The sequence below is a fragment of the Zootoca vivipara genome, chromosome 8 (assembly GCF_965207765.1).
Source record: "Zootoca vivipara chromosome 8, rZooViv2.hap1.1, whole genome shotgun sequence".
Taxonomy (NCBI): Eukaryota; Metazoa; Chordata; class Lepidosauria; order Squamata; family Lacertidae; genus Zootoca; species Zootoca vivipara.
In genome coordinates this window covers 4,580,398-4,608,391 of record NC_142591.1, presented here as the reverse complement: position 1 = coordinate 4,608,391, position 27,994 = coordinate 4,580,398, and the positions used below count along the sequence as shown (strand labels likewise).

General features: G+C 43.7%; 2 protein-coding genes across 3 annotated transcripts in view; both read right to left on the bottom strand.

Annotated features, from left to right (window-relative positions):
• LOC118079391 (protocadherin alpha-5) overlaps positions 1-27,101 on the bottom strand; it is a 182,316-nt gene extending 155,215 nt beyond the window's left edge. The window contains exon 1 of one of the 2 annotated variants that reach the window (XM_088675024.1): positions 24,638-27,101. In XM_088675024.1, coding sequence (XP_088531150.1) covers positions 24,638-26,995 — 2,358 coding nt within the window. In that variant the 5' untranslated portion in view covers positions 26,996-27,101. Of the gene's footprint in view, positions 1-9,084; positions 11,542-24,637 lie in introns of those variants that run through there. The other variant, XM_088675023.1, reaches the window with a different exon arrangement.
• Positions 2,435-4,977, bottom strand: LOC118079395 (protocadherin alpha-10-like). The gene has a single exon (XM_060278126.2). The coding sequence runs from the start codon at positions 4,952-4,954 to the stop codon at positions 2,435-2,437; it is 2,520 nt and encodes an 839-aa protein (XP_060134109.2). The 5' UTR covers positions 4,955-4,977.
• Positions 27,102-27,994: the final 893 nt, after the last annotated feature.

Genomic DNA, 27,994 nt, shown 5'->3' with positions numbered 1-27,994 from the left:
GCATTTTGCTGGTATTGTATTGTAATATTTTTTTCCTTGAAAAGTTAGTGTCTCTTAACCACATCACAGTATTTTTTTTTAAGAAATAAAGCCTGTTCTGCATTTTAGGTAGAGAGCACATGTTGACTTAATTGGCCAAAATTAAATCAAAATGGTTTGGCTCCCCTAGAGTTTTGTACTGGGTTACCCACATTGTTAGAAGTGTTCCACTCATTTTAGAAACTCTTATTTTTGTTTCTTTGCCATTTTCCCTTCACTATGTTTTCACAAGGGGCCAAAGGGGCCATCCTCACTGGCAAGTTTATCTTGTCACCAGTCCACAGTCCTCCCATCACCCTATACAATGAAGGCCAGGCCACTGTCACAGTGTTGGCAGCCAGAGAGTTGAGATTCTTTGCCAAATGTGCATGCTAAGATTAAAGCAAATCAAACAAGGCACACTCTACCAGGGGTGGGAAGAATTCCTTCTAGATTCTAATTATGAAACACAATCCAAACCCTGAGCAAAATCCCTTTGCCACGTCAAGAAAGAAAAAGGAAGAACAGGAAGGGTCACAAATGATGGACCATGATTATTGGAAGTCACAAGATAACCTATCTACATATGCCCAAGTCAGTCTTGCACTCAGTTTCATTTAGGTCCATCTGATTATGCTTCCTTTATGCTGAGCTTTAGATTGTAAGTTCCTTGGGAGCACAGACATATCCTCTTTCACTCTATAAAATACCATGCACACTGATGGTGCCATCTGAATAGTTAAGGCAACCAATCATAAGTTTCAATGCATACTTTATTCATGGAGCTCTAATTCAAACAGTGAAGTGGTTCGATCCAGATAAATTAATTTCTTCCTCAATCTGTCAGCCTTCAAAGGCCTGAGGAGTTCTTTATTCTATAGAATATTAAAAGGAATCTTTATGACAACAATGAGTTGTTGGGATTTTTCAGGGAAGCGAGCATGCTGATAAATTGAATAGCATATCTGGAGTCTGAAGTTGAAGAACTCTGTTCTCTCAGGTTCATTTCGTTTCGTTTGCTATGATACTATGCAACCTGGCCTCCAAGTAGCTCAGAGCAGCACGTTTCCCTCTTCATTATTTGCACATCAACCCTGTGATGTAGAATAGGCTAAGGGATAGTGATGGCCCAATTGCTGTAATGGTTTTCAACAATGACATTGGTTAAACAAATGGATGCAGAAATGCAGCCATTTGGTCATGTCATTCACAACTGTTCTTATCATCTGGTTTTACTTTGTCATTACAAATAAAATTCAGGTAAAGGTAAAGGTACCCCTGACCGTTAGGTCCAGTCGCGGACGACGCTGGGGGTTGCGCACTCATCTCGCTCTATGGGCCGAGGGAGCTGGTGTTTGTCCGCAGACAGCTTCCGGGTCATGTGGCCAGCATGACTAAGCTGCTACTGACCATTTGGAGGTCTTGACAGCCATATGTCAGGAATGCTTTGATGGTGTTTCCTGCTTGGCAGGAGGTTGGTCTGGATGGCCCTTGTGGTCTCTGATTCTATGAACCAGAGCAGCACATGGAAACACCGTTTACCTTCCTGCCAAAGGAGTACCTATTTATCTACTTGCACTTTTGGGCATGCTTTCGAACTGCTAGATTGGCAGGAGCTGGGACCGAGCAACGGGAGCAAGAATGGGTAACAAAAAAAACGATGCTCTTGCAAAAACTACCTTTGCAAATATTTTCAGGATTACTTTCTATCTTGTTCTTATCACACTGGAATCTTGAAGCTCAGGTCGTAATACATATGGTTGTATCACCTGTATGATACAGATTAGGCTGAATGATAATGAGTGGGCCTAGGCTACCTTGTGCAATTTGTGGCTGAATGGACATCTGGCCCCCTCTTCTAAGATTGTTGCTGTTATGCCATCATCATGATCCTACCCAATAGTAGGTCCCGCCAAATAGTTTTTAAGGTGTTGGTAATGACTAGTTGTTAATGCAGCATATCCCTTGAAAACTTGACCAGAGTTTATAGAAAAGTCAGGGATTTCCACAGTAATAGCAATTTGAAAGGAACCAATGTGTTGAAACACATGCATGTCAGAGCTGTCTAGAGACTAGGGTACATCATAGAATACCAAGCTTCCTACACCGTTTCCTGCAACTCTGCATCACAATTAAAGAGAGTTAAGCCTTCATATCCAAAATACCTTCTCCTCAGGGAAAGCTTCAAACAGCTAGGATGTCAACTAGGCAGATTCCATCACTTCTCAAAGTAAGGGAAGAGTGAATTCCTCCCCCACACATTCTACTGCACTGTAATATTTTCACTGGAGGCCCATCAAATATTGTAAGCATGAAATGAATTTTATACTTTTTATACATTTTATACTTCTATACTTTTTTATTGTAAGCAAAATTGTACCTGTCTTGAGCCTGGGTGGAAGGACAGGCAAGAAATTCAATTAAGAAAGAGAACAGGTAAATATCTATAAGTGCACAGATCAATTAAGCCCCATTGTCTCTCTATATGGTGTCCTACAGTATAATGCCATGTATTCAAACCAGAAAGGAATACAAGAGCATCAGTTACAAGGATTCTTAAGGCTTCCATATGACTCACCTCTCCAGATAAATTTGGAACAAGCTCCTTTGCATTTCCTACTCCTGTGTTCACAGCAAAGACAGGAATATTGGGACTGAAAACCATGAGGTCATTCTTGATACCAGCTTCCCCAGCCACACATCCCAGATTGCGACTATGACGTTGTGAATATGACCAGCTACCCACTTCACTGGCGCACACTAGTGTGGCTGTGCCAGGACCATACCTGGCACCGTCCTCGAGCTGAGACTGGCATCGCAGAGCCACATACACAACGATGGCAAGCAGGAACAAGCTGGACACTGAGCAGATGGCAATGATCAGGTAAATGTTTGTAGTGTCCACCAGGGGCGTTAGGCTCCCTCCCATTCTGGAGAAGTGGGCATCAGCTTGAGCAGCCTGGGTGCTTGCTACCAGGGAAATACTCAACGTAGCTGTGGTTGACAGTACAGGCTTGCCATGGTCCTTCACCAGCACCAACAGAAGCATGCTATTTCCTACCCCTTCTGTCTCATCCAGTGCATGTGTAGTACTAATCTCACCACTGTACAGTCCCACATGCCAGGAGCTACTACTTCCTCCATGCAGCTCATAGTGCAACCAGGCATTGTAGCCTGAGTCAGCATCCAGGGCACGGATCTTGCCCACCATGTGTCCTGCAGTAACAGGAACTACCAGCAGGATGGGGGCCTCTGCTGCCTTAGAAACTTCAGGTGCATTGTCGTTCTCATCCATCACAAAGACTTGCACCGTCACATTGCCACACAGGGAGGGCAGCCCAGCATCCTTGGCCCTTACTTGGAACTCCAGCAGCTTCACCTCTTCATAATCCAAGGGCTGAAGAGCATAGAGCTTCCCACTTTCTGAGTGTACCGAGATGTAGCTCGACAGGGGCCATAGCTTCTCGTCCAGCCAGTAGCTGACCAGGGCGTTTTCAGCCACATCTGGGTCTGAGGCAGACACGGTGAAGATGTGAGCACCAGGTGGATTATTCTCTTTCACAAAGACAGTGTAGGAGGACTGAGGAAAAGCAGGAGCATTGTCATTCACATCACCAATGGGCACCACAAGGCTGCTGCTAGCTGACAGTGATGGAGTCCCTTGGTCTTGGACTGTCACCACCAGCCTGTATTCAGCCACCTCCTCGCGGTCCAGGGATTCAGCCAGCACCAGTGAGTAGTAATTCTTAAAGGTGGATATCAGCCTGAAGGGAAGTCCATGTGGCCACAGGGAGCAACTAACTTGAGCATTGATGCCTGCATCGCTGTCCGATATACTCATCAGGGCCACCACTGTCCCCAGTGGGGAGTCCTCTGGCACCGGCACAGACATGGATGTCACAGACAGTTCTGGAGCATTGTCATTCACATCCAAAACCTGGATCAGAACTTTGCAGTGTCCGACCAAAGAGTAGGACCCTTGATCAGCAGCTTCCACTTGCAATTCAAATAAGTTAATATCTTCAAAGTCTATCTTTCCTTTGGTTTTGATTTCACCGGTGTTGGAATCTATGGAAAAAGACTGCCTTAAATGGGCAGGCATCATATTGCTAAATGAATACAGTATTTCTTTATTCGTTCCTTCATCCAAGTCATAAGCAGCCAAAGTAATGACTTGTGTTCCCTCTGTGACGTTTTCCAGCAGATGCACCTCATACACAGACTGGTTAAACATTGGTACATTATCATTTACATCTAGTACAGTTATCTTCAGCTGCACCGAACCAGTTAGCTCTGGTTGTCCCCCATCAGTGGCAGTAAGTAATAAATGATGTACAGAGATTTTTTCTCGATCCAGGGCATTGTATAGCATGAGTGCTAAAGATTTACTGAGATCTCCATGCTTTTCTTCACGTAGCTGAAAATAATCATTTGGACTAAGGATGTAGGTAAGCAGACCATTTGAACCAATATCGGCATCTGAAGCTCCCTCTAGTGGAAAATAGGAGCCCAGCAGCCTAGATTCTAAAATAAATAGCTGGTGTTCATTTACTGGGAAAATGGGGGCATTGTCATTTATGTCCCTGATCTCCACCTCCGCATGGAAGATCCTGAGAGGCTTGTCCACAATCATCTCTAGATGAATGATGCAAATGGGACTCTGAGCACACAGCTGCTCCCTGTCAATTCGGGAATTCACAAACAAAACACCATTCTGAACATTTACCTCAAAATAGTCCTCCTGTCCTTTGGAAACCATCCGGAACATCCGAGGCACCAGCTCCTCCACCTCCAGCCCCAGGTCCTGGGCAATGCGGCCCACAAAGGTGCCATGCTGGGATTCTTCAGGCACAGAATAATGGAGCTGGCCGCTCCCCATCAACCAGACTGCGGGAAGCAAAATCAGCTGCAGCATCTGCCTTCTCCCCGTCTCCATTGAGCTGTGGTTTCTTAGAATGATGGCCAGAATGTGAGGTTTCCTGATGCTATGAATTCATCCTTTGGTTAATGAAAATTGCTCTTGAAAAGGGGAATCTGCTTTGTTCTGTTATATTTTGATGGTATCTGGGGTTTCCTCCGGATTCTTGCGTCAAATGATTTGCTTTCCATCTGAGGGCAGGGCAGCAAATCTCCTTAGGTTTCCTGAAGAGATTTCGTAGGCAAGAGTGACACCGTGTGTCTGAATTCACAAGCACAGTGGTTTAGCAGGGCTTCCAAAATTGTTTTTCCTGGTTCACAGATTCTTCTGATATTTTAATTATTAAATAATTATTAATCAACCTCATTAGTTTGTTAATAGTTTACACAGTGTTTATCTTCCCAGATTATTCACCAGGGCAGGGCAGTCTAAATATGTAACACTAATTCCAGCAGGACTGTACCTGCTACTAATTAGCTTCCAGGCTCAATTCAAAATGCTGGTTATGATCAATACCTCAAGGACCAGTAGAATTTGCTGCCAAGGAGTGTGGTGGAGTCTCCTTCTTTGGAGGTCTTTAAGCAGAGGCTTGACAGGCATATGTCAAGAATGCTTTGATGGTGTTTCCTGCTTGGCAGGGGGTTGGACTGGATGGCCCTTGTGGTCTGTTCCAACTCTATGATTCTATAACAATCAATCCCCACATGAACTGATCCAAACCCTGTGATCATCCTCTGAGGTCTGAAGTGTAGCAACACAAGAACAGGCCTTTTCTGTGGTGGCTCCCCATTTGTGGAATGTTCTCCCTAGGGAGACTTGCCTAGTGCTCTCTTTATTTTTAGGTGCCAGGCAAAAACTTCCCTTTTTATCTGGACTTCGGGCCCTTGTAGGGTTTCCAGTACATGTGGCCCCTCTTAATGTAAGGCCTGTCTTTTATTGGTATAGATGTGTTGGTTAGTTGTTGTTTTATTGGCTGTGTTTGTTGTAATTGGTTTTCGTATTTATATTTGTTTTTGCTTATAGTCACTTTTGTGAGGAAAGTGACTAATGATGGTGGTGGTGGCATAAAGCCAGTGTGGTGCAGTGGTTAGAGTGTCAGATAAAGAACCTGGGAGGCCAAGGTTCAAATCCCCAGTCAGCCATGAACCTCACTGGCTGGCCTTGGACCAGTCACCAACTTTCAGCTCAACCAACTTCACCGTGTTGTTGTGAGGATAATATGGAAAGGGGCAGAACAAGGTGTGTCACCGTGAACTCCTTGGTAGGATATTTTAAAAGGTTAAAAAACAAATGACAATATTGGCCATTTTATTTGCAATTGCTTGCAATTCACATTTTTCGCAGCTGCTGTGCACTGGACTGGCACCTTCATCACACTGTCCACTATCACCCCAAGGTCTCGTTCTTGGTCTGTAACTGCCAGGTTAGATCCCATGAGCATAAGCCTCAATGTGCATTAATTTCCACTTGCTTACATTGAACTGCATTTGGCTCTTTACTCTCATTCAACCGCTTAGGAGAAATACTTTCAGAGCAAACTGAAATCCCTCCTTGTTTTAACCCTCCGATGAACAATTTGGTATCATTAGCAAACTGACGACCTCACTGTTCACACCTAATTCTAGATAACTTATGAACAAATTAAAAACGCAGGTCCTGATTCCAGTCCATGGTATCGTCCTGGACCAGCTCCATGAATTGGATACTGGAGATACAGAGTCATTGTGGTTCCTGACCTACCTATAGGGCTGAGTGCAGAGAAAAATGTTACATATCACATTACAACACATATTACAGCGGTGCTGAAAAGCCTGCACTGAATGTTAATTTGTCCGTAACTGCAGATAATGTCATGCATCTTGATAATGGCAGTCTGTTCATCTGGTCCCCCAAACCAGGGTTGGGTAGGTTTCATTAATAGATGTAGTGGTTATGTCTCTGGTCAGATGGAATATGCACCATGCCTTTAAAGCTACAAGTACCAGCACCCTTAACAAACTACAGTTGCCAGGATTCTTTGAGGGGGAGAATTGCTTTGAATATAAAGCTAGGGTATGTACACAGACAAAATCTCAGGTCTGTAGTGGGGCTCGTCCACACTAGAGCATAATTTGGATTTGAAGTTACTTGTGTTCTCATTAATTTAACTGCATCCACATGTTGTCCAAGCAAAGAACTGTGATCTCACTCATTTTACCCTCTGAATTCAGACTTCTCCAATCCAGATATAATTGAGTAAGCACTTTGGGTAATGGATGCTTTGCATCAGGGGGTCTTCCTGTGAGTGGATCAATCCTTCATTTTACTTATTCCCCTTTCCCTTCCCCTGTCTCCAATTTTCTTTATTTTTTTTCTGGCAGCCTCCCCCCAGCAGCAAGCACGGCCTGGAATTAATTAATTATCACCCCAAATAGTAGGCGGGGGGCAGGGAGCAATAAAAATAAAAGTTGTCCTTCCAGTTATGGGACGCAGGGAAAAGAATGAGAAAAGAAGTGCAACCTTGCCTGACTTGGAGCAACACATTTTTAAACAACAGTCATACCTCGGTTTAAGTCCGCTGCGGTTTGAGTACTCTCGGTTTGAGTACTCCGTGGACCCAGAAGTGTTTACTTCCGGGTTCCGCGGTGCGCACATGCACAGAAGCGCTCTATCGGTGGTTCACACACATGCGCTATCGCCGCTCTGTTTAAGTACTTTTCACTGTACTCTTTTGTGCAAATCTTTTTACAACATTGTATTTCACAATTTTTTAAAAAAATTAAAAGGCACTATTCACAGGAAAACAATACCTGCCTACATGCCCAGAAATGACCTCACATTTTCTGGCTTGGAGGGACACACACAAATATTCTGTAAAACAATTCTCTTGACTGGAAATCTGGAATATATGAAAACTTGAATTTCAAATAATAATAATAATAATAATAATAATAATAATAATAATAATAATAGAGTTCCCTAAACAACTAAACAAATGGCACACATGTCAACACTCAACTTCAGGTATCCAGAACTTAGCAAGGGTGGGAAAGTACTAGCAGCATCCTCCCCACAACTACAAATGAAAAATAAAATAAAGACCAGGAACCCACAGCAGGTATTCAGAAGCCTCTGATAGTGGAGGCACAGGATAGCCATCATGACTAGCAGTTATCAACAGCCCTCTCCTCCTTGAATTTGCCTCATCTTCTTTTAAAGCCGCCTAGGTTGATGGCCATCCCTGGAGAAGTGGATTCCTCAGCTTGACTATGAGCTGTGTGAAAAAGCACTTTCTGTTATCTCTCCAAAATCTTCCAACCTCAGCCTCAGTGTCCACCAGTTCCAGAGAGGGAGAAAAACTTTTCTTTCTCCATGCCATGCATATTTTATCCACTATTTTATATTTTATTATGTCTCCACTTACTCACCTTTACTCTGAACTAAAGAATCCTAAATGCTGCAACATTTCCTTATAAGGGAGTAGCTCCATCCCCTTGATCATTTTGTTCGCAATGTTCCTACTCTCCCCAACTCTGCAAAATTCTTATTGGATTGAGGAACTAAGTAAAGAATTCTCATGCTACCTTCTGAGCCAAATGCAGAGGAAGGAACAGATCATTTTGTCTTGCTCCTGAGACAGAGGATATTCATCAAAAAACAAGCATCTGAAAAAGGCAAAATTACAGCTGAGGCTCCAATTCTTTGGCCATCTCATGAGAAGAGAAGACTCTTTGGAAAAGACGCTAGTGTTGGGAAAGATTGAGGGCACAAGGAGAAGGGGACGACAGAGGACGAGATGGTTGAACTGTGTCCAAGACCATGACATGACCTTGGACATGAGTTTGACCAAACTGCGGGAGGCAGTGGAAGACAGGAGTGCCAGGCGTGCTCTGGTCCATGGGGTCACAAAGAGTCAGACATGACTAAACAACTAAACAACAGCAACAATCTTGCAAATAACCAAGTACAAATCAAGGATCATTTGAAAGGTGCTGCTTTCTGACCAAATACAAGTAAAAAATCCCTTACCAATATTTGTAATATCAGTGCCATACTTCTTAAGGGGGTTCATATGGACCTTGGAAACATCAAAATGTAAATAAAATGTATTTCTGTTATTGCACAAATGTTCTGAACAAACTATATGAATTAAAAGAGGGATTACTAACCGTTGCACAGAGCAGATCCTGCTGCTTTCCATTTTCTGCATAAGCAGGCATGTTGGGGGTAAAAACCATGAGGTCGCTTTTGGCATTGGAGTCTCCCGTGACGCCCCCTAAGATGTGACTGTGACGGTTTGAATAGGACCAGCTGCCCACCTCACTGGCACACACCAGCGTGGCTGTCCCAGGACCATACACCACGGCCTCCTTAGGCTGGCAATGGCACCGCAGGGCCATATATGCAATGATGGCCAGCAGGAACAAGCTGGACACTGCACAGATGGCTATGATGAGGTAGGTGTTGATGTTCTCCACCAGGGGACTGGGGCTCCCTCCCCTTCTGGGAAGCCGGGCATCAGCTGGGAGGGCCTGGACACTGGCCACCAACGAAATACTCAGTGTGGCGGTGGCTGACAAAGCAGGCTTCCCATGGTCCTTCACCACAACCAGCAAACTATGACTGCTGCTGCCCTCTGCCTCCTCCAGGGCACGTGCTGTACTGATCTCACCACTGTACAGTCCCACCCGCCAAAGCCTACTGGACCCCTCATGCATCTCATAGCGCAGCCATGCGTTGTAGCCAGAGTCAGCATCCAGGGCACGAATCTTGCCCACCACATGCCCAGCTGTCAGGGGGACCACCAGCAGGCTGGGAGCCTCCTCTACTGGTACAGTCACAGCTGGCACATTGTCGTTCTCATCCACCACAAAGACTTGCACCGTCACATTGCCACACAGGGAGGGCAGCCCAGCATCCTTGGCCCTCACTTGGAACTCCAGCAGCTTCACCTCCTCGTAGTCCAAGGGCTGAAGAGCGTAGAGCTTCCCACTTTCTGAGTGCACCGAGATGTAGCTCGACAGGGGCCATAGCTTCTCGTCCAGCCAGTAGCTGATCAGGCTGTTCTCAGCCACATCGGGGTCCGAGGCAGACACTGTGAAGATGTGGGCACCCGGTGGGTTGTTCTCCTTCACAAAGACCGTGTAGGAAGACTGGGCAAAAGCAGGAGCGTTGTCGTTCACATCGCCAATGGGTACCACCAGGGTGCTGCTGGTTGATAGCGATGGAGTCCCTTGATCTTGGGCAGTCACTACCAGCTTGTATTCTGCTTCCCGCTCCCGGTCCAAGGGCTCAGCCACCACCAGAGAGTAGTAATTCTTGAAAGTGGACAATAGCTTGAAGGGTAGGTGGGAGGGTGTCACAGAGCAGCTCACTTGCCCGTTAGCCCCAGAGTCCCTGTCTGAGATGCTGATCAGAGCCACCACTGTCCCTGGTGGGGAGTCCTCTGCAACTGGCACAGATAGAGACTTCAGTGACATCTCAGGGCTATTGTCATTCACATCCAAAACCTTAATGAGAACCTTGCAATGTCCAGACAAAGGATAACCACCTTTATCTGTTGCTTCAATTTGAATATCATATGTTGTACTCTCTTCAAAATCCACAGTTCCTTTCACTCTAAGTTCTCCATTATTAGCATCTATGCTAAACATTTCCTTTATACTGGGAGCAACAAGGTTGCTAAGTGAATAGGAAATCTCTTTATTAATCCCCTCGTCCAAATCGCTTGCCTCCAGTTTAATAACTAATGTTCCCCTTGCAGAGTTTTCCAATAATTCAGTTTTGTAAACTGATTGGTTAAAGGCAGGTGCATTGTCATTGACATCGACCACAGTGATTGTCAGCAGGACTGTGCCTGTGAGTGACGGCTGCCCACTATCTGATGCTGAAAGGAGCAGCTGATGCTCTGCGGATGCTTCACGATCCAGTGGTCTTTTTAATGTCAGAACCAAAGACTTGCTGTGCTCATAATTCTTTATCTCTTCCACAGAAAAATATTCATTGGGGCTGAGCTTGTAGTTTACCTGGCCGTTGCTACCAATGTCTGCATCAGAAGCTTCTTCTATTGGGAAATGGGAACCTTGCACCCTCGATTCTAAGACAGCTAAATTCTGCTCTCTGACTGAGAAAACGGGGGCATTGTCGTTTATGTCTGCAATCTCCACTTCCACATGGAAGACTGTCAGGGGTTTATCCACAATCACCTCCAGGTGGATGGAGCACAAAGGGCTCTTGGCACACAGCTCCTCCCTGTCTATCCGAGAATTAACAAACAAAATCCCATTCTGCTCATTTACCTTGAAATAGTCCCCATCTCCTTGGGACTCCATCCGGAACATCCTAGGCATGAGCTCCTCCACCTCCAGCCCCAGATCCTGGGCAATGCGGCCCACAAAGGTGCCATGCTGGGATTCTTCAGGCACGGAATAATGGAGCTGGCCGCTCCCCATCAACCAGACTGTGTGAAGCAAAATCAGCTGCAGCAGCTTCCTTCTCCCCATTGAAGAACAGTCTCCCCATGGAGCAACCATCTCAAAAAAATTTCATATATTTTATATATTATTTCATGTCACAGCTTTATAAAATATTTTTTAAAAAATAAATTAATCCAGCTCCACAATCTCCATTTTGCTCATCCATCCATTTGCAAGCACGGAAAGATATCTGATGACAAAGAAGAGGAAGAGCCTTGTGTAGACCTTTTATTCTTAGCAAGATATTTAAGCAGAGAGCGACATCGTGCGACTAGATGGGGAAGTACAGTTTCATTATATGAGAAGGCCTTCTTGGAGTCTTGTTTCATGTCGTCACTTTTCAGTCAATGGAAATAGAGTAATATGAATAATAAGGCATAAAATTTTACTTGAAAGATATGTTTATTATATTCTGCATGTATGCTGGTAACTGTTGTCATTTCAGTTCTATCATTTTGATAGCCTCCAACTTTTAAAATCATAGTTACAAACCACAAGATTCATTTATTGCGTGGTTTACAACTTAATTTTGAAATCTTGAAATTAGTTCCAGTTTCAGCATTTTAATGCAAGGGAAAGTGTTGATGGGAATATGATGCATCGTACTGTACACTGGTATTTTAAGATTAAGGGCTTTCCCTGTAGGGGTTGCTTTTCCGCTTTACTTAGTGAAAATCTCAGCCGAACTGCTAATAAATCAACTGCAAATAAGGAACTAGGAACAGAATTATACACTAATGACCACAAAAAGTGAGAGGAAAGCTGGGCAATTTGAGACAGAAGCTCGTAGGAGGTTGCAGATTATTTCTCCCCACTTCATTAAAGTATTCCTTTTTCTATACAGTACATGCCCATACGTCTCTGAGCATGGGACTGTCTCACCATTCAAGTAAACTGTGCCCGACTTGAATGTGGGTAGTGTTCAGACATGAATGGCTCAGACAGGTTCCCTTTTCAAAATCTTGTATGGCTTTCATCTTATAATTTCAATTTCATTGCCTTGGGTGGGTTTAAGGATTCTTAGGACCAATTGCTTCACAGGAATCATATACCGTATTTTGCCAAGTTAAAAAAGCTATCTTTCTATGTAACTGTGATTCTCCAAAAGTGAGAAAAAATATATTTTAAGACTTTCACAAAATACAGAATTGTTAGCATACACATGTGTGCATTCATCTATGTTTTGGGGGACGCTATGGACATGTGAATGCTGACAACCCCAAATTAATTTCATTAGTGCACATATATAAACCTACTATAACATTACAAGGGGAAGAATTTGGGTGGCTTTTCTAATGAATATATAAAATCCAGCCTTACCCCCACCCCCTTTAGTCTGTGTTGCCCCCTTTAAGTTGTCAGGTCCCAATGCTGCAGTCAAAATAGACTCTAGAACTAGCAGGATCCCCTTGTCAGTGTATAATTCTGTTTCATAATATAGGTGAAGGGGTATAGCTAGGGGTTCGCCAGGTTGGGCTCCCTGCACACATCCAAGGGGACACTGGCTTGGAGTGGCCAGGAGGGAAAGCAGTGAGCAGATGGAGGGAGGCAAACAGACAGATAGACAGGAGGAGGAGGAGGAGGAGGAGGAGGAGGAGGAGGAGGAGGAGGAGGAGGAGACCCAACCCCAATGGCCATGGAGGAAGTCACTGGCAGAGCATGAAAGGCAATGGGAAACAAACTTTTTTGAGTTTCTGGTCTTTGGAGGTGCCAATACATCTTGCCAAGGGCACAAGGGACAGCGATGTGTGTGTGCCACACAGCTCCTTGCCAAGGGTGCAAGGGAGCCTAGGTACAAAAGAAAAAAATTATGGGATAGCACTAACAAAAAACAAATAATCATTTTTAAAACAAAATGCTTTTGGGGGAAATAAAATGTCATCTTCCCATGCATCTTCCCACGCACTCTAAGGTAACAACATTCAGGAGTCATCTAGAGCAGGCATGTCCAACAGGTAGATCGTGATCTACTGGTAGATCACTGGATGTCTGTGGTAGATCACTGGTAGATCATTGGCTCCCCCAAAGAAGCTGAACAACTATGGCTCCCCTTAAAAAAGCTCAACATTTTACCTCCTCCCGGAAAAAGGGCCTTCCTCCTTTCTAAAAAATGCTCTTTGACCTGAACCCCAAAATGGGGGGTAGATCACTGCCACTTTTTAAACTCTGTGAGTAGATCACAGTCTCTTGGGAGTTGGCCACCCCTGATCTAGAGGAATGCCTTACAGAAGAAGGCAAACCACATTTATTCTCTCTAAACCTACGAGGCTCCACAATTCATAAGGAAATATACTGCAGGCAATCCAGCTTGGCAATCTGTTTCAAATCAAAGGAGCAGATACCGTGCCATGCAATGAACAATCCCATTGTTTACTGGAGCTTACTCCAAGGTAAGTGTGCATAAGATTGCAGCCTAAATCTCATTAATGATTACTGACATCTCACTCACCCCACCCATTTGTTTGAAAGCATGTCACTTTGATACTAAATAAAGTTACAAACACACTTTGAATGAGATTGCTTGACTAATATCCTCCAACAATAGAGTTTCTTAACTCAAATCATCCTTCACATACCGGTACATACATCCAAATATGGAGGAAGCATCCCTAAATGGAGAGGTGCTGTATTACCACAGCTATGTAGAAAAACACAGTATCCTTCATTTCAAGTTGAACTCTTTTTTTCAAAGGAAGTTGTCTTACAGTGATTTAGAAAAGCAGCTGAATCTGTTCATCTTCTTGTTGCTGATAGGGGTGGGAGTAGGGAACAGGCTGTCTCTGAAGGCTGTGAGGGGCCATTGAGTCCAATTCTGGATGGGAGCAGGACATGATGGATGTAGTATGTAAAAACCTGCCACATTTTGAGGGTGGAGCCTGGAAAGAGCTATGTAAACCAAGCTCCCACCATCCCACATATCTGTGTCCATCCATCCATCCATGTTGGGGATAGCTGGTCATACAAGGATTAAGTAGGAATTCATATGGTTTGGGCCTATCATCCAAATTAGTGAAGAGAGGAATTTGGTGGGTTTTCTGCTTGATCTACGCTGTGTGATTTGCAAAGACTGGCAATTAATGCTGGTTGGAACAACGCCTTCATGCTGTTTCTGGACCTTGTCTGGGTTCCTTGCTATTCCTCTGCTGGACCCCTTAGCAGATGGTAAATCTCACAACTTAAGCAGAAGAGCAGTCCTCATAAGTCCATTCATTCCAACAGGAGGTCAGCAGAGAGGGAAGTTTTTAATGTTTGATGTTTTATTATGTTTTTATATTGGTTGGAAACCGCTCACGGGTGGCTGGGGCAACCCAGTCAGATGGGCAGGGTATTATTATTATTATTATTATTATTATTATTATTATTATTATCATCATCATCATCATCATCATCAAAGCCAGCAAGCAATTTTGTATGAGCTGGAATGCTGCTCCAGAACCAACGTCTCTTCAGTTCTCCATCTCCCTCAAAGATGCAAAACTTCTTGTCCAGTAATAGCAACTCAAAGGGATTTTGCTGAGGTCAACAGAAGAGAGAGCAGAAGGATAATCACCCATCTGGGCCATTGCTTGAAGAAGTCTGTATCATTGCTATTTTTAAAATAAACATTTTTTTACTATTACAGTATGTATGTAAATCACTTAAGATTTTCTATATACTGCATAAAAAACTGTATAGAAATCTTGCTTTTAGAATAAGAAAAAAGGATGACTTTATAATAGAAGGAATCTGTTCACAATAGTTCTATGCAGGAAAATAACCTGGTGGAGCACCGAAAAGTTGAACTATTCCCACATCATTTGAGTATCATAGAATGATAGAGTAGGAAATTTCATTGGAGATTATGTAGTTTACCCTCCTGCTAATGCCCCTACAGTACCCCTGATAGGTGGCTATTTAGTTTCTACTTAAAATCCTCTAATGAATGAAAGCCTAACACCTATTGAGGCAGTGTGTTCCATTGTTAAACAGCTCATGCAATCAGGAAGTTCTTCCTACCTTTTGGTCTCTAAACATTTTTTCTTGCAACATAGGCCCTTTCATTCATGCCCTAACTTCTAGAATAAAAAACCACATTTACTCCATATTCTAAAAGTGTCAGCCCTTCAAATATTTCAGAATGACTATCATAAATCTTCTTTTCTCCAGGCTAAACACACCCAACTCCGTTCCACATAGGACTTGGTCTCCAGGTCTTTGTCACCTTCCCATGAACACATTCTAGTCAGTCAATATCCTTCTTAAATTGCAATGCCTGGAACTGGACACAGAACTCTAGTTGAAATCTGACTAAAGCAGACTAAAGTACCATTACATCTTGTGATCTGGACAGTAGTCTTTGGTGCATTAGTCTTCTTAACTACATTAGGTATTATAACAAACTGTTGACTTATACCTAGCTTGTGGTCTATTAAAACCCTTAGATCCTTTCATGTGTATTGCTCTCATATCAAATAGCACCTATCCTATATTATTCCAACCTAAATGCAGAACTTCACAGTTATTTCTCTTGAAACTAATTTTGTTTGCTTCAGCCCAATTCTCCACCCTATCAAGATCATCTCTGATCCAGTCTCCGTCTTCTAAAATACTAACTACTCCACCCAGTTTGGTATCGCTTTGATTTCCTTGAGTTCTTTCTCCAAAACATTTATAAATATATTTAGCAACAGTGAGCCTAAGTTATCCCTGTGACACTCAACTTGTCTCCAGGTTAACAAGGAATCATGATGAGCACTCTTGGGATACAGTTTTTCAACCAGCTACAAACTCACCCAGTAACATCATCAAACCACATTTACCAGTTTCCTAACAAGAATATCATGGGGGACATTGTTAAATAATTTCCATAGGCAGTTCCTGGAATCAATTCCACAGCTCCAAAAGACACGAGGCTTCTTGATCCTGTGTGACATTCTTCCATGTGCACACCTCCTGCATCTGGTTTTCTTCCTCTTCCTTTGAAATTGATCCTTCCTTTTGTCCTCTTGAAAGTATTTCCTGTGTTCCAGCTAGAAATTATTCATTTTCCATGATGAGCCAAAGAATGGATGGGCATGTCTCAAGCCCTTGCACTTTCTCTTCCAGCAGCAATACCAGCTTGCACTTGCTGCAAGTTTTATACATCCTCAGACAGGAAAACAAACAAAGCACAAACATTGCATGTCAGCACAGCACCATGCTCACTGGCCATGTTCTGTGGCTCTCTGTGGTATTCCAGGATTCCCTTTCAAACTTTTCCTTTAAAATCTCAATTAAAATTCTTCCTTTGCTGATCCTGTTTGCTTTCTCTACATCATGATTAGTTCAGACTCCAAATGTGTCAGGAATGAATGGGTCACATTCAATGTTAGTCCTACTCAGAGTAGACCCATTAAATTATTAAGACATGACTAACTTAGGTTCATTAATTCCAATTGGTCTATAGAGTAGGACTTAGTTGAATTCAAACTACGGACTCTTCCTTTTGAACTGACCCCCATGCTAGTTGGAATATTTCTATCCAAACTCTCTATCTTTTTCAGCCCCTAAAAATGTCAACCTTTTATGTAGCCCGTTTACAGGTTTTGATGATTGAAAGGCACATAAATTCTGTTAAATAAAATAAAAAAAATTTGATGCACCAAATTAAACTCATTGTTTTTTGTTTGGGTGATAAGCAATTAATGATGGATGTCAAGTTCTCTATAGTTGTACCTGATTTCATCATGAATGGCTGGAACTACAGGCCACAGAAGGCCAATTATTGCAGGGAAAGAGCATGACACTTTGCTATTCAGAACACCTTTGCACACCACTCTTTGTATGGGGAAGAGGCAGGATCGTGCTGAATGTTTTTGCTAAATACAAAGCCAAGTTACTTTTTTTTTCATTGTATTTTAGTGTTCTAAGATGGAAGGGGTTGTTCTGCATGCCATTTTTTCAGTCCCCTCCAACCCTGTGGTTTCATCACTGTAAGATAGGATTCTGTTTGGGTCAACAGAGGTCAAACCAGTGTCTTTGTTAAGTTAATGGCTCTAGCCAAGTCTGTTTTGTATCTCTTTGCAAGCATTTGGTTGCTACAGACACTACTACCGGTAGCTAGAGGTGCTTCCAGAAGTGGGCTAAAGTGAGGCAGGCTTTCCCCCTCCTTCCCTGGCTGGAGCTGATATCTTCTATGAGTGTAAAAAAAACAACATGCCTTGGCCAGTATCATCTGCAGGGAAGATGCAAAGTCCTGACTTGTTCTCTGTGCTCAATCCAAAACTATGACTAAGGGATGAGAAGGATCTGTTACAATGTTAATGCTGTGAGGTCTTCCATGTTACGCTCAGCCCACATATAGGTATAAACCAGGCATGTCCAAAGTCCATTTTGGGGGCCTAATCCAGCCCGCTGGATGGTTTAATCCGGCCCCTGTGGCAGCTTATTTCTTGGGGTAAAATCCTTTTAAAAAAACTCAGCAACTTCAACCCTAAAAAAAAGCTCAACAAGTTCAATCCTTAAAAAAGGTCAACAACAATTCTGGCCCTCTTTGAAAAAAGGTTGGACACAGAACATTATATCACACAGCTGCCATCATCTCCACTTACCTTCATTCTGAGGAAACCAAGTACAAGGTATGTGCTGGCACCCCTGAAATTTCTCGCCACTCAAACAGTGGATGTAACAATATTTATTCTAGGGTATCTAAAGTTCTTTGTTTTTTCGATGTAATCATTTATTAATGTTGATATTTCTGCATGGATAATGTCCATTGCTGCAACCAATTTAGTTGATTTCAGAAGCCTTGCATCACCTTTTCTTCCTGCACAGGTAATAGTGGAACAAATTCCCACACCATGGAAATTTCTATGTTCCCCTTCCAGTTAATTTTCACCCACACCCTTCAGCACAATTACATCCGGTTGACCACTGTTAATTGTTTTGTAGTTAGGAAGAATTATTTTACGTGATCATATATTTCAAAATCTTTAGGCTTTAAAGGCATCAGATAATGGTACACGTCATAGAAAAGTATAATGAATTTAAAAAATTCCAAAAGCTGATCTGATATTTACATTATATGCATATTGTGGACAGATTGATGGAAAAACTGCCCCTCCATAAAGGCAATTCTAAGAACAACAGAGACTCACCTGAACAGAAGAATCTGGGACCAGCTCCTTTGTATTCCCTACCTGTCCGGTCTCTGCAAACACAGGTATGTTGGGGGTGAAAACCATGAGGTCGCTTTTGGCATTGGAGTCTCCCGTGACGCCCCCTAAGATGTGACTGTGACGATTTGAATAGGACCAGCTGCCCACCTCACTGGCACACACCAGCGTGGCTGTCCCAGGACCATACACCACAGCCTCCTTAGGCTGGCAATGGCACCGCAGGGCCATATATGCAATGATGGCCAGCAGGAACAAGCTGGACACTGCACAGATGGCTATGATGAGGTAGGTGTTGATGTTCTCCGCCAGGGGACTGGGGCTCCCTCCCCTTCTGGGAAGCCGGGCATCAGCTGGGAGGGCCTGGACACTGGCCACCAACGAAATACTCAGTGTGGCGGTGGCTGACAAAGCAGGCTTCCCATGGTCCTTCACCACAACCAGCAAACTATGACTGCTGCTGCCCTCTGCCTCCTCCAGGGCACGTGCTGTACTGATCTCACCACTGTACAGTCCCACCCGCCAAAGCCTACTGGACCCCTCATGCATCTCATAGCGCAGCCATGCGTTGTAGCCAGAGTCAGCATCCAGGGCACGAATCTTGCCCACCACATGCCCAGCTGTCAGGGGGACCACCAGCAGGCTGGGAGCCTCCTCTACTGGTACAGTCACAGCTGGCACATTGTCGTTCTCATCCACCACAAAGACTTGCACCGTCACATTGCCACACAGGGAGGGCAGCCCAGCATCCTTGGCCCTCACTTGGAACTCCAGCAGCTTCACCTCCTCGTAGTCCAAGGGCTGAAGAGCATAGAGCTTCCCACTTTCTGAGTGCACCGAGATGTAGCTCGACAGGGGCCAGAGCTTCTCATCCAGCCAGTAGCTGATCAGGCTGTTCTCAGCCACATCGGGGTCCGAAGCAGACACTGTGAAGATGTGGGCACCGGGTGGGTTGTTCTCCTTCACAAAGACCGTGTAGGAAGTCTGAGCAAAAGTAGGAGCGTTGTCGTTCACATCGCCAATGGGTACCACCAGGGTGCTGCTGGTTGATAGCGATGGAGTCCCTTGATCCTGGGCAGTCACTACCAGCTTGTATTCTGCTTCCCGCTCCCGGTCCAAGGGCTCAGCCACCACCAGAGAGTAGTAATTCTTGAAAGTGGACAATAGCTTGAAGGGTAGGTGGGAGGGTGTCACAGAGCAGCTCACTTGCCCGTTAGCCCCAGAGTCCCTGTCTGAGATGCTGATCAGAGCCACCACTGTCCCTGGTGGGGAGTCCTCTGCAACTGGCACAGATAGAGACTTCAGTGACATCTCAGGGCTATTGTCATTCACATCCAAGACTTGTATCAAAAGTTTGCAGTCTCCTTCCATTGGTGCATGCCCCTTATCGGTGGCTTCTATTTGAATTTCATACAAATTAATTTCTTCGAAATCTAGCTTTTCTTTTAACCTGATTTCTCCAGTATTCTGATCAATCTCAAACATAGTTTGAATAGTTGAAGGCAAAGGTCTTTTAAAGCGGTAAGTAATCTCCTTGTTAATGCCCTCATCAATATCTGTTGCTTCTAACTTTACAACAAGAGTCCCAATAGCTGAACTTTCTAGTAAACTCACTTCATAAACTGACTGATTAAAGACAGGTCTGTTATCATTAACATCCAGCACAGTTATCATCAGCTGTACCGTTCCTGTGAGTTCTGGTTGACCCCCGTCTGTTGCTGTAAGCAGTAAATTGTGCAGAGAGATGTCCTCTCTGTCCAAAGTCCTTCTTAAAGCAAGCTCTGGTAGAAGGCTTTTAGCTTGCTTATCCTGAGTGCCCAGAGAAAAGTATTCATTTGAGCTGATACTGTATGCAATAAGGGCATTTTTACCAATATCTGCATCTGAAGCACTTTGTAGAGAGAAGCGAGAACCATATGCTGTCGATTCTGATATAAAAAGATTTAATATATTTACAGAGAAAGTGGGGGCATTGTCATTTATATCCTTGATTTCCACCTCTACGTGGAAGACCCTCAAAGGTTTGTCCACAATCACCTCCAGGTGAACAGCACACAAAGGGCTCTTGCCACACAGCTCCTCCCTGTCTATCCGAGAGTTAACAAACAAAATGCCATTCTGAACATTTACCTCAAAATAGTTCCTATGATCTGCAGACTCCATCCTGAACATCCGAGGCACCAGCTCATCCATCTCCAGCCCCAGATCCTGGGCAATACGGCCCACAAAGGTGCCATGCTGAGATTCCTCCGGCACAGAATAATGGAGCTGGCCGCTCCCCAATTCCCAGGCTGTGTGGAGAAGAACCAGCTGCAACAGCCTCCGCCTCACCAAGGAGCCTAGTTTCCAAACATCCATTTTTAAAAATGCATCCGGAGCACAGAGGAATACACACAGTCTTGTTCCTTTCAGGAGTACAAATAGATAGAAATTGACGTGTGTCTACCTTATATGTTCAATTCTGTTCCTATGCTGAGCAGTCATGATGGTTAATTTACTTGCCGCAGATCTCTGCACAAAGGAAGGAGGAGCTGACTTTTCCAGTCCTCTGACACTATTTTTTACCAAACAGCGACACCGTGTGATTGAACTTTTAAATACTGAAAAGATTGTGTACTTGTCATCTGACCTTAGGCATTATGTTATAATGTATGTTATAACTCTGATTTCACAGAACTCTTTCAATTAAGTAAATTTTACACTGCATTTTAATTTATTAGCCATCCAGCTTTCCTTTAAAAGGGTTGCTGGCCTTGGGTATTTTGATGCATGTTCAGTGCTGGCATCGACATGTCTTGAAGCCTGGGTGGTAGTAGTTTGCTCTGGCAGGATGGCTGTTTCAGAACTGCTTTGGTCCATTTTAGGGCATTAGTTTTATTTGCCCTGGATTGTGGAGGTGGATATTCTGCAAACTGTCTGCATGGTTCTGTTCTACATTACTTGGAGAGAGAAAATCTTGGGCTCATTCATACTTAGCACCAGAGGTGTGGGACCCTGTTTCCATGAAGCATTTGTGTGGAAACGAACAACATCATTGACCACACCAATTTCATTCAAACATATATTCCTAGAATAGCATAATTGGGGAACAGCTCTTCCATTATTCACCCCGAATACCATTTGTCTAATTCAGCTAGGTTCTGTGATAAATAACTGCTTGGTTGGCTTGTGTCTGAGGGTTTATCCACTTTTCCTCTGCTCTTTCCAGGCACAGTCCGCGCTTTGTCTAAGTGTCCCCCACTTTTTTAACTTCAGAGCTTTCCCTGCGAAAACCTGCTCTTTAAAGCTCAATCAGAGCAAATGGCAATCCACAGAAAACCTGAATTGACATTTGCTCCTACTGAGCGCTAAAGAGCGGGTTTTCATGAGGAAAGCTCCAGGGCAAAAACAAATGCTTGGACACAGAGCTTTTAAGCATGGACCTGTGCCTGGAAAGAGTGAGGAAAGGGTAGGCGTGGATAAGGCTTGAGTCCTTATCAGCCAAGTGGCTGACTGTTCTGATTTTCACACCAAGCTTGGGAAGCTAGGAAAACTGCCTGGAAGCAGCATATGTTACGTTGTGCCAAAACAGTTGCACAGAATAAAGGAAAATATATCATGGTGCTCCCACATTTCTCTCAGGGGACTCGCGAGATTTCCCCCTACATGACAATAACTGGAAACCTGAGACTTCAGCTTGAGTGCAGCTCCATCCAAAACAGGCTGAACAAATGCCCTCAATCAAATGTACTTCCATCTTGTCTAGATTAAGCCCTCAACACCCCCCCAGCAGCCATTTGACAACTTTATTTATGCCTTGGGAAAATATAGTATAATACCATCTACATAAACAGCATAGAGACCACCTTAAAGAAAAGGCTACAAACAACGTGGAATCCAACCCCATTAGCATCCACCAGTTGCTTTCCTTCCAGATCAAGAGCTTAAGGTAAGTCATGTTTGCTGTTGTGCAGTTTATTTAAAATTACAAAAAAATAAATGCAACCCTTTGTGAAGGCAACCCCAGATCCTAGGAAACTTTCAAAAGAGAAGGTCCCAATTTACACCATACAATATATTAGGTAGATATGAAGGTGTACCTACCTTGTAGATACTGAAATTACTTCAGGCACTTCTGCTTTTCCTGTTAGATAGTTATATGAGATACATTATCTATGCTCAATGAAGTCTATTGGAAGTTAATGCCGTTCTTTACCATATACAAAGAGATTATTTGTATAGAATGGAGTAATTTTCCTTTCCAGCTTCTCGATATGCTCTCACTAAGTGAATCAGTGGCATGACGTGATGGTCTGCATTGGTCTACCAAAAGGTCATAGGTGCATCTTTTATGCTTCTCCAGAGCTTGTCCACAGGTTTATAGTCACAGTGTGTGTGAGCAGAAAGATTTAAATTCAACCTGAGGGCTCTGCCAAGAACTTTGATGGTTGTAGTACACAGCAAAGGTGATGGAAGAAGCCCCTGTGCAGTGCCTCTTTGAATGGAAAGCTCTCTGAGAAATGACAATTGATGTTACTTGCACTATTGATCGCACTGTAGTGTGGTGATGACTTTAAAACGACTGACTTCTATTCATTCTTAAGAGAAAATGTTTTAGAATAGTTCAGTCCAGCTAATCAAAGGCTTTTTCAGTATCTAGCATCAAAGGTGTATTATACATTATATTTAGCATATGTTTTATATCGTCAGTTAGTTCCTTACATGGAACAAAAAGATTAAAAGTAGTTTTGCCCTTTCCCTGTCTGCAGATTCTGCATCCAAATCATGCAGGGCAGGTTGCCTTCCTCCCTGTGGTGTTAAAAAATGCATATATATGGGTTCTTCTGGAGAAAGTAAAAAAATAAAAAGGATACCTTTGAGCACATGCAGAACACTCATCCCTCAATATGGAGTACACTAAAAGCAGGATCAGGGACCCAGGTGGCTCTGTGGGTTAAACCACTGAGCCTAGGGCTTGCTGATCAGAAGGTCAGAGGTTCGAATCCCTGTGACGGGGTGAGCTCCCGTTGCTTGGTCCCAGCTCCTGCCAACCTAGCAGTTCGAAAGCACATCAAAATGCAAGTAGATAAATAGGGGCCACTACAGTGGGAAGGTAAACGGCGTTTCCGTGTGCTGCTCTGGTTTGCCAGAAGTGGCTTTGTCATGCTGGCCACATGACCTGGAAGCTATACGCCGGCTCCCTCGGCCAATAATGCGAGATGAGCGTGCAACCCCAGAGTCGGTCACGACTGCACCTAATGGTCAGGGGTCCCTTTACCTTTACCTTAAAAGCAGGATCAGCTGGACACAGTATGTGAGAGACATCCTTCCAAGACAGAGAACGTGGCATGGTATCTGTGTCAGAGGAGGTAGTTGCACTGCTCTCTCCGGGTTAGATCTTATATTTGTGTGGCACACGTATTTCCATTTTTCATTCATTACTTGTCAACCCACACCAAAATATTTGCATAACGTTTGAATCCATCAGTACACTATCAATTTACAAATAATATTCAGAAAGATGACTCTTCAATCTAAAGTTGCAATTTCACAAGCCTTTTTTCCAAAAACCTTTTCAAAGAGTTATCATCAGCATCAATTATTTCAAGAGGATGATGTGATTGCCTTATTCATGACATCAGGAGGTTTCCTTGTGTGTTTGGCAGGGGGGGGAGGTTAAAACAAGAAGGGGAATTAAAACTCAATTCTCCCTCACTATGTTATTGGTTAGGTAGAATGCTCATGCACTGAGGAAATACCAAAAGTCATTCTCACAATACAACAGAAAATGAATTTTTTCTTTTCTTTTTGCTATTCTGTTAGGCCATGAAAAAGAGTCTGATACTGTTCCATCTGAAGGGGGCCAAAGATAAAAACCAGATTCATGAAAATCTCGTAAAGGAAGTCTTATGCTGCTTCCATACCTCTTATTGTAGTGCATAAATGTTTGTATCATTGCTTTTAGACCAAAAGAGAAGCCCAAAAGACATTATAAACCATTAGAATCCACTAAAATGTCTTGGGCGGAACTGGTAATTATTTACTGTATTTTTAAAATAAAACAGATGAAAATTATTTACACAAATATTGTAACACAAATATGCATAATAAAATAGTTCAGAAAGGGCACTAACCGTTGCACAGAGCAGATCCTGCTGCTTCCCATTCTCCACAATGGAAGGAATACCAGGACTGAAAACCATCAGATCATTTTTGGCACCAGGCTCCCCACTTGCAGCTGCCAGGATGTGGCTGTGGCGATTGGAATATGACCAGCTGCCCACCTCACTGGCACAAACCAGTGTGGCTGTGCCAGGGCCATACACCACGGGCTCCTTGGGTTGACACTGACACCGCAGAGCCATGTATACTATAATCACAAGCAGGAACAAGCTGGATACTGAGCAGATAGCAACTATCAGGTAGATGTTGACATTGTCCACCAGTGGCTTTGGACTCCCTCCCATTCTAGGAAGGTGAGCATCCCTATGGATTACCTGAGTGCTTGCCACAAATGACACACTCAATGTGGCTGTAGTGGACAGTGCTGGCTTGCCGTGATCCTTCACAAGCACTAGCACACTCTGGCTGCTGCTGCTGCCCTCCATCTCATCCAGGGCTCGTGTTGTACTAATCTCACCGCTGTACAGTCCCACACGCCAAGGGCCTCTGGTTGCCTCATGCAGTTCATAGCGCAGCCATGCATTGTAGCCTGAGTCAGCATCCAGGGCATGGACCTTGCCCACCACATGTCCAGCCAAGACAGGGGCTACCAGCAGAGCAAGGGACACCTCTTCTGGCCTCGATACCGCAGGCACATTGTCATTCTCATCCACCACAAAAACTTGTATTGTGACGTTGCCACATAAAGGGGGGAACCCAGCATCCTTGGCTCTCACCTGGAACTCCAGCAGCTTCACTTCCTCATAGTCCAAGGGTTGCAAAGCATAGACCTTCCCACTCTCTGAGTGCACTGAGATGTAGCTTGACAATGACCAAAGCTTCTCATCCAGCCAGTAGCTGACAAGGGCATTCTCACCTATGTCTGGGTCTAAGGCGGACACTGTGAAGATGTGAGCACCAGGTGGATTGTTCTCTTTCACAAAGACAGTGTAGGAGGGCTGAGGAAAAGTAGGTGCATTGTCATTCACATCACCGATGGGCACCACAAGGCTGCTGCTAGCTGACAGTGATGGAGTCCCTTGGTCTTGGACTGTCACCACCAGTCTGTATTCAGCCACCTCCTCGCGGTCCAGGGATTCAGCCAGCACCAGTGAGTAGTAATTCTTAAAGCTGGATACCAGCTTGAAAGGAAGCACCATAGGCCACAGAGAGCAGGTCACTTGCCCATTGACCCCAGCATCCCTGTCGGAGATACTGATTGAGGCTGCAATTGTCCCCAGTGAAGAATCCTCTGGAACTGGTACCAACAGGAACGTCACTGACACCTCTGGAATATTATCATTCACATCCAGAATTCCTATTAAAACCTTGCAGTGTCCAGACAAGGGGTAACCACCTTTATCTGTTGCTTCTGCTCGAATTTCATACGAATTAGTGTCCTCATAATCCAATTCATTATTCAGTAAAATTTGTCCAGTATTTGCATCTATCCTAAACATGGTACTTGATTTAGCTGGGATTACACTACGAATAGAGTATGTAATGTCTCTATTGATGCCATCATCCAAATCAGTGGCATTGAGCTTAACCACTGATGACCCAATGGAAGCATTTTCTAACATTTGTACCTTGTACACTGACTGGTTAAAGACAGGAGGGTTATCATTCACATCAACCACTGTGATCACCAGCTGAACTGTTCCTGTTAGCACAGGTTGGCCACCGTCCGTTGCTGTGAGCAGTAAGCGATGCACAGAAATATCTTCTCTGTCTAATGGCTTTGTTATTACAAAGCCCAAGGAATTATCCTCATTGCTCCTTCGAAAATCTAACATGAAATGTTCACTGGGGCTGAGGTGGTAAGTTAACTGTGCATTTGTACCAACATCAGCATCTAAGGCTCCCTCTAGAGGGAAAATGGATCCTGCAAGTCTTGATTCAAGAATGGACAGATTTTCCTCACTTGCTGAGAAAACAGGGGCATTGTCGTTTATGTCTGCAATCTCTACTTCCACATGGAAGATCCTCAGGGGGTTATCCACAATCACCTCCAGGTGAATGGCACATACAGGGTTCTTGCTACAAAGCTCCTCCCTGTCCATCCTAGAATTCACAAACAAGATTCCATTTTGCACATTTACCTCTAAATAATCCTTGTGCTCTTTGGAAACTATCCTGAACATCCGAGGCACCAGCTCACTCACCTCCAGCCCCAGGTCCTGGGCAATGCGGCCCACAAAGGTGCCATGCTGGGATTCCTCCGGCACAGAATAATGGAGCTGGCCGCTCCCCATTTCCCAGGCTGTGTGAAGAAGGACCAACTGCAGCAGCTGTTTCCTCACCGAGTAGTCTCTCCAAGGAACAACCATCTCAAATATATTCCTTTGAATCCCCCTCAGTTACGTACAATATTGGAGGGGGGTGTTATTCCAGCTTGCTATTATCCTTTGTGCTCCTTCACTTTTGGTGCTGCCTATTTTCTGATGACAGCAAGGAGGAGGAGCTCTCCTATGAGCCTGCAAGAGGTATTTAAAAGTAAAGAGTGACACCCTGTGAAGAAATTTAAAAATGCAATTCTTGCAATATTTGTTTGGGCTTTTTTTTTTGTTTTCTGGTGTTCTTTATTCTTCTAGTGTTCTTATGCTTCTTTAAATGTATGTGAAGATAGTCATATTTATCATTGTAAGCATTTGACATAAGATTTGTGTGTATGTGGATATATAATTACTCCTGTGTGGCAGCAGTTTTTTAGGATCGCATTCCTGCCTTTGAGAATTTCCATTCTTAAAAGTTTATGTTGTACAAATGTGGGTATGTTTTCATTCATGTTAAAGAAAGATGATTCACTTTAACAGTGGGGAAGAAAGTGGGGGTAGAGATGAAAGAAAAATGGGAAATGTGAGAAAGAGAAGCACTATGGTCATGATAGACCAAGTGGAACATTGTTACATTCCAAAAAGATAATAGCATGAGAGCCAATAATCACAGGTTCCCCAAACTACTGAAGAAGATACAGTGGGTGTACCTTTTCTTCACTGTTCTTATTTACATACTTTTGTGCCATACTGCTTCTGAGCACAAATGATTCTATGATTCTTTCTTTTCCTTTATTCTTCAGGTGGATACACTAACAGTATGAGAACACACTTTATTTGTGCATGATGCGGCGTCCCATTTGGGTATGTGCTGTGTCAAGAATCTGTATAATATACAAATAAGATTTATGGATCTAAGATCTCTTGTGAACGGAGGTATCCCTCCTGTTTGTGTTTCACTGTTTTAGACCATGCAGATGATATGCTAAAGGCTAGTAATTTGAATTGCTACCTCTTGAATGGTGTGCTAATGAATTTGTTGCTGCTTTCATT

Excerpts from the sequence above, each read along its gene's own strand:
- LOC118079395 (XM_060278126.2), bottom strand. The coding sequence starts at position 4,954 with ATGGAGACGGGGAGAAGGCAGATGCTGCAGCTGATTTTGCTTCCCGCA.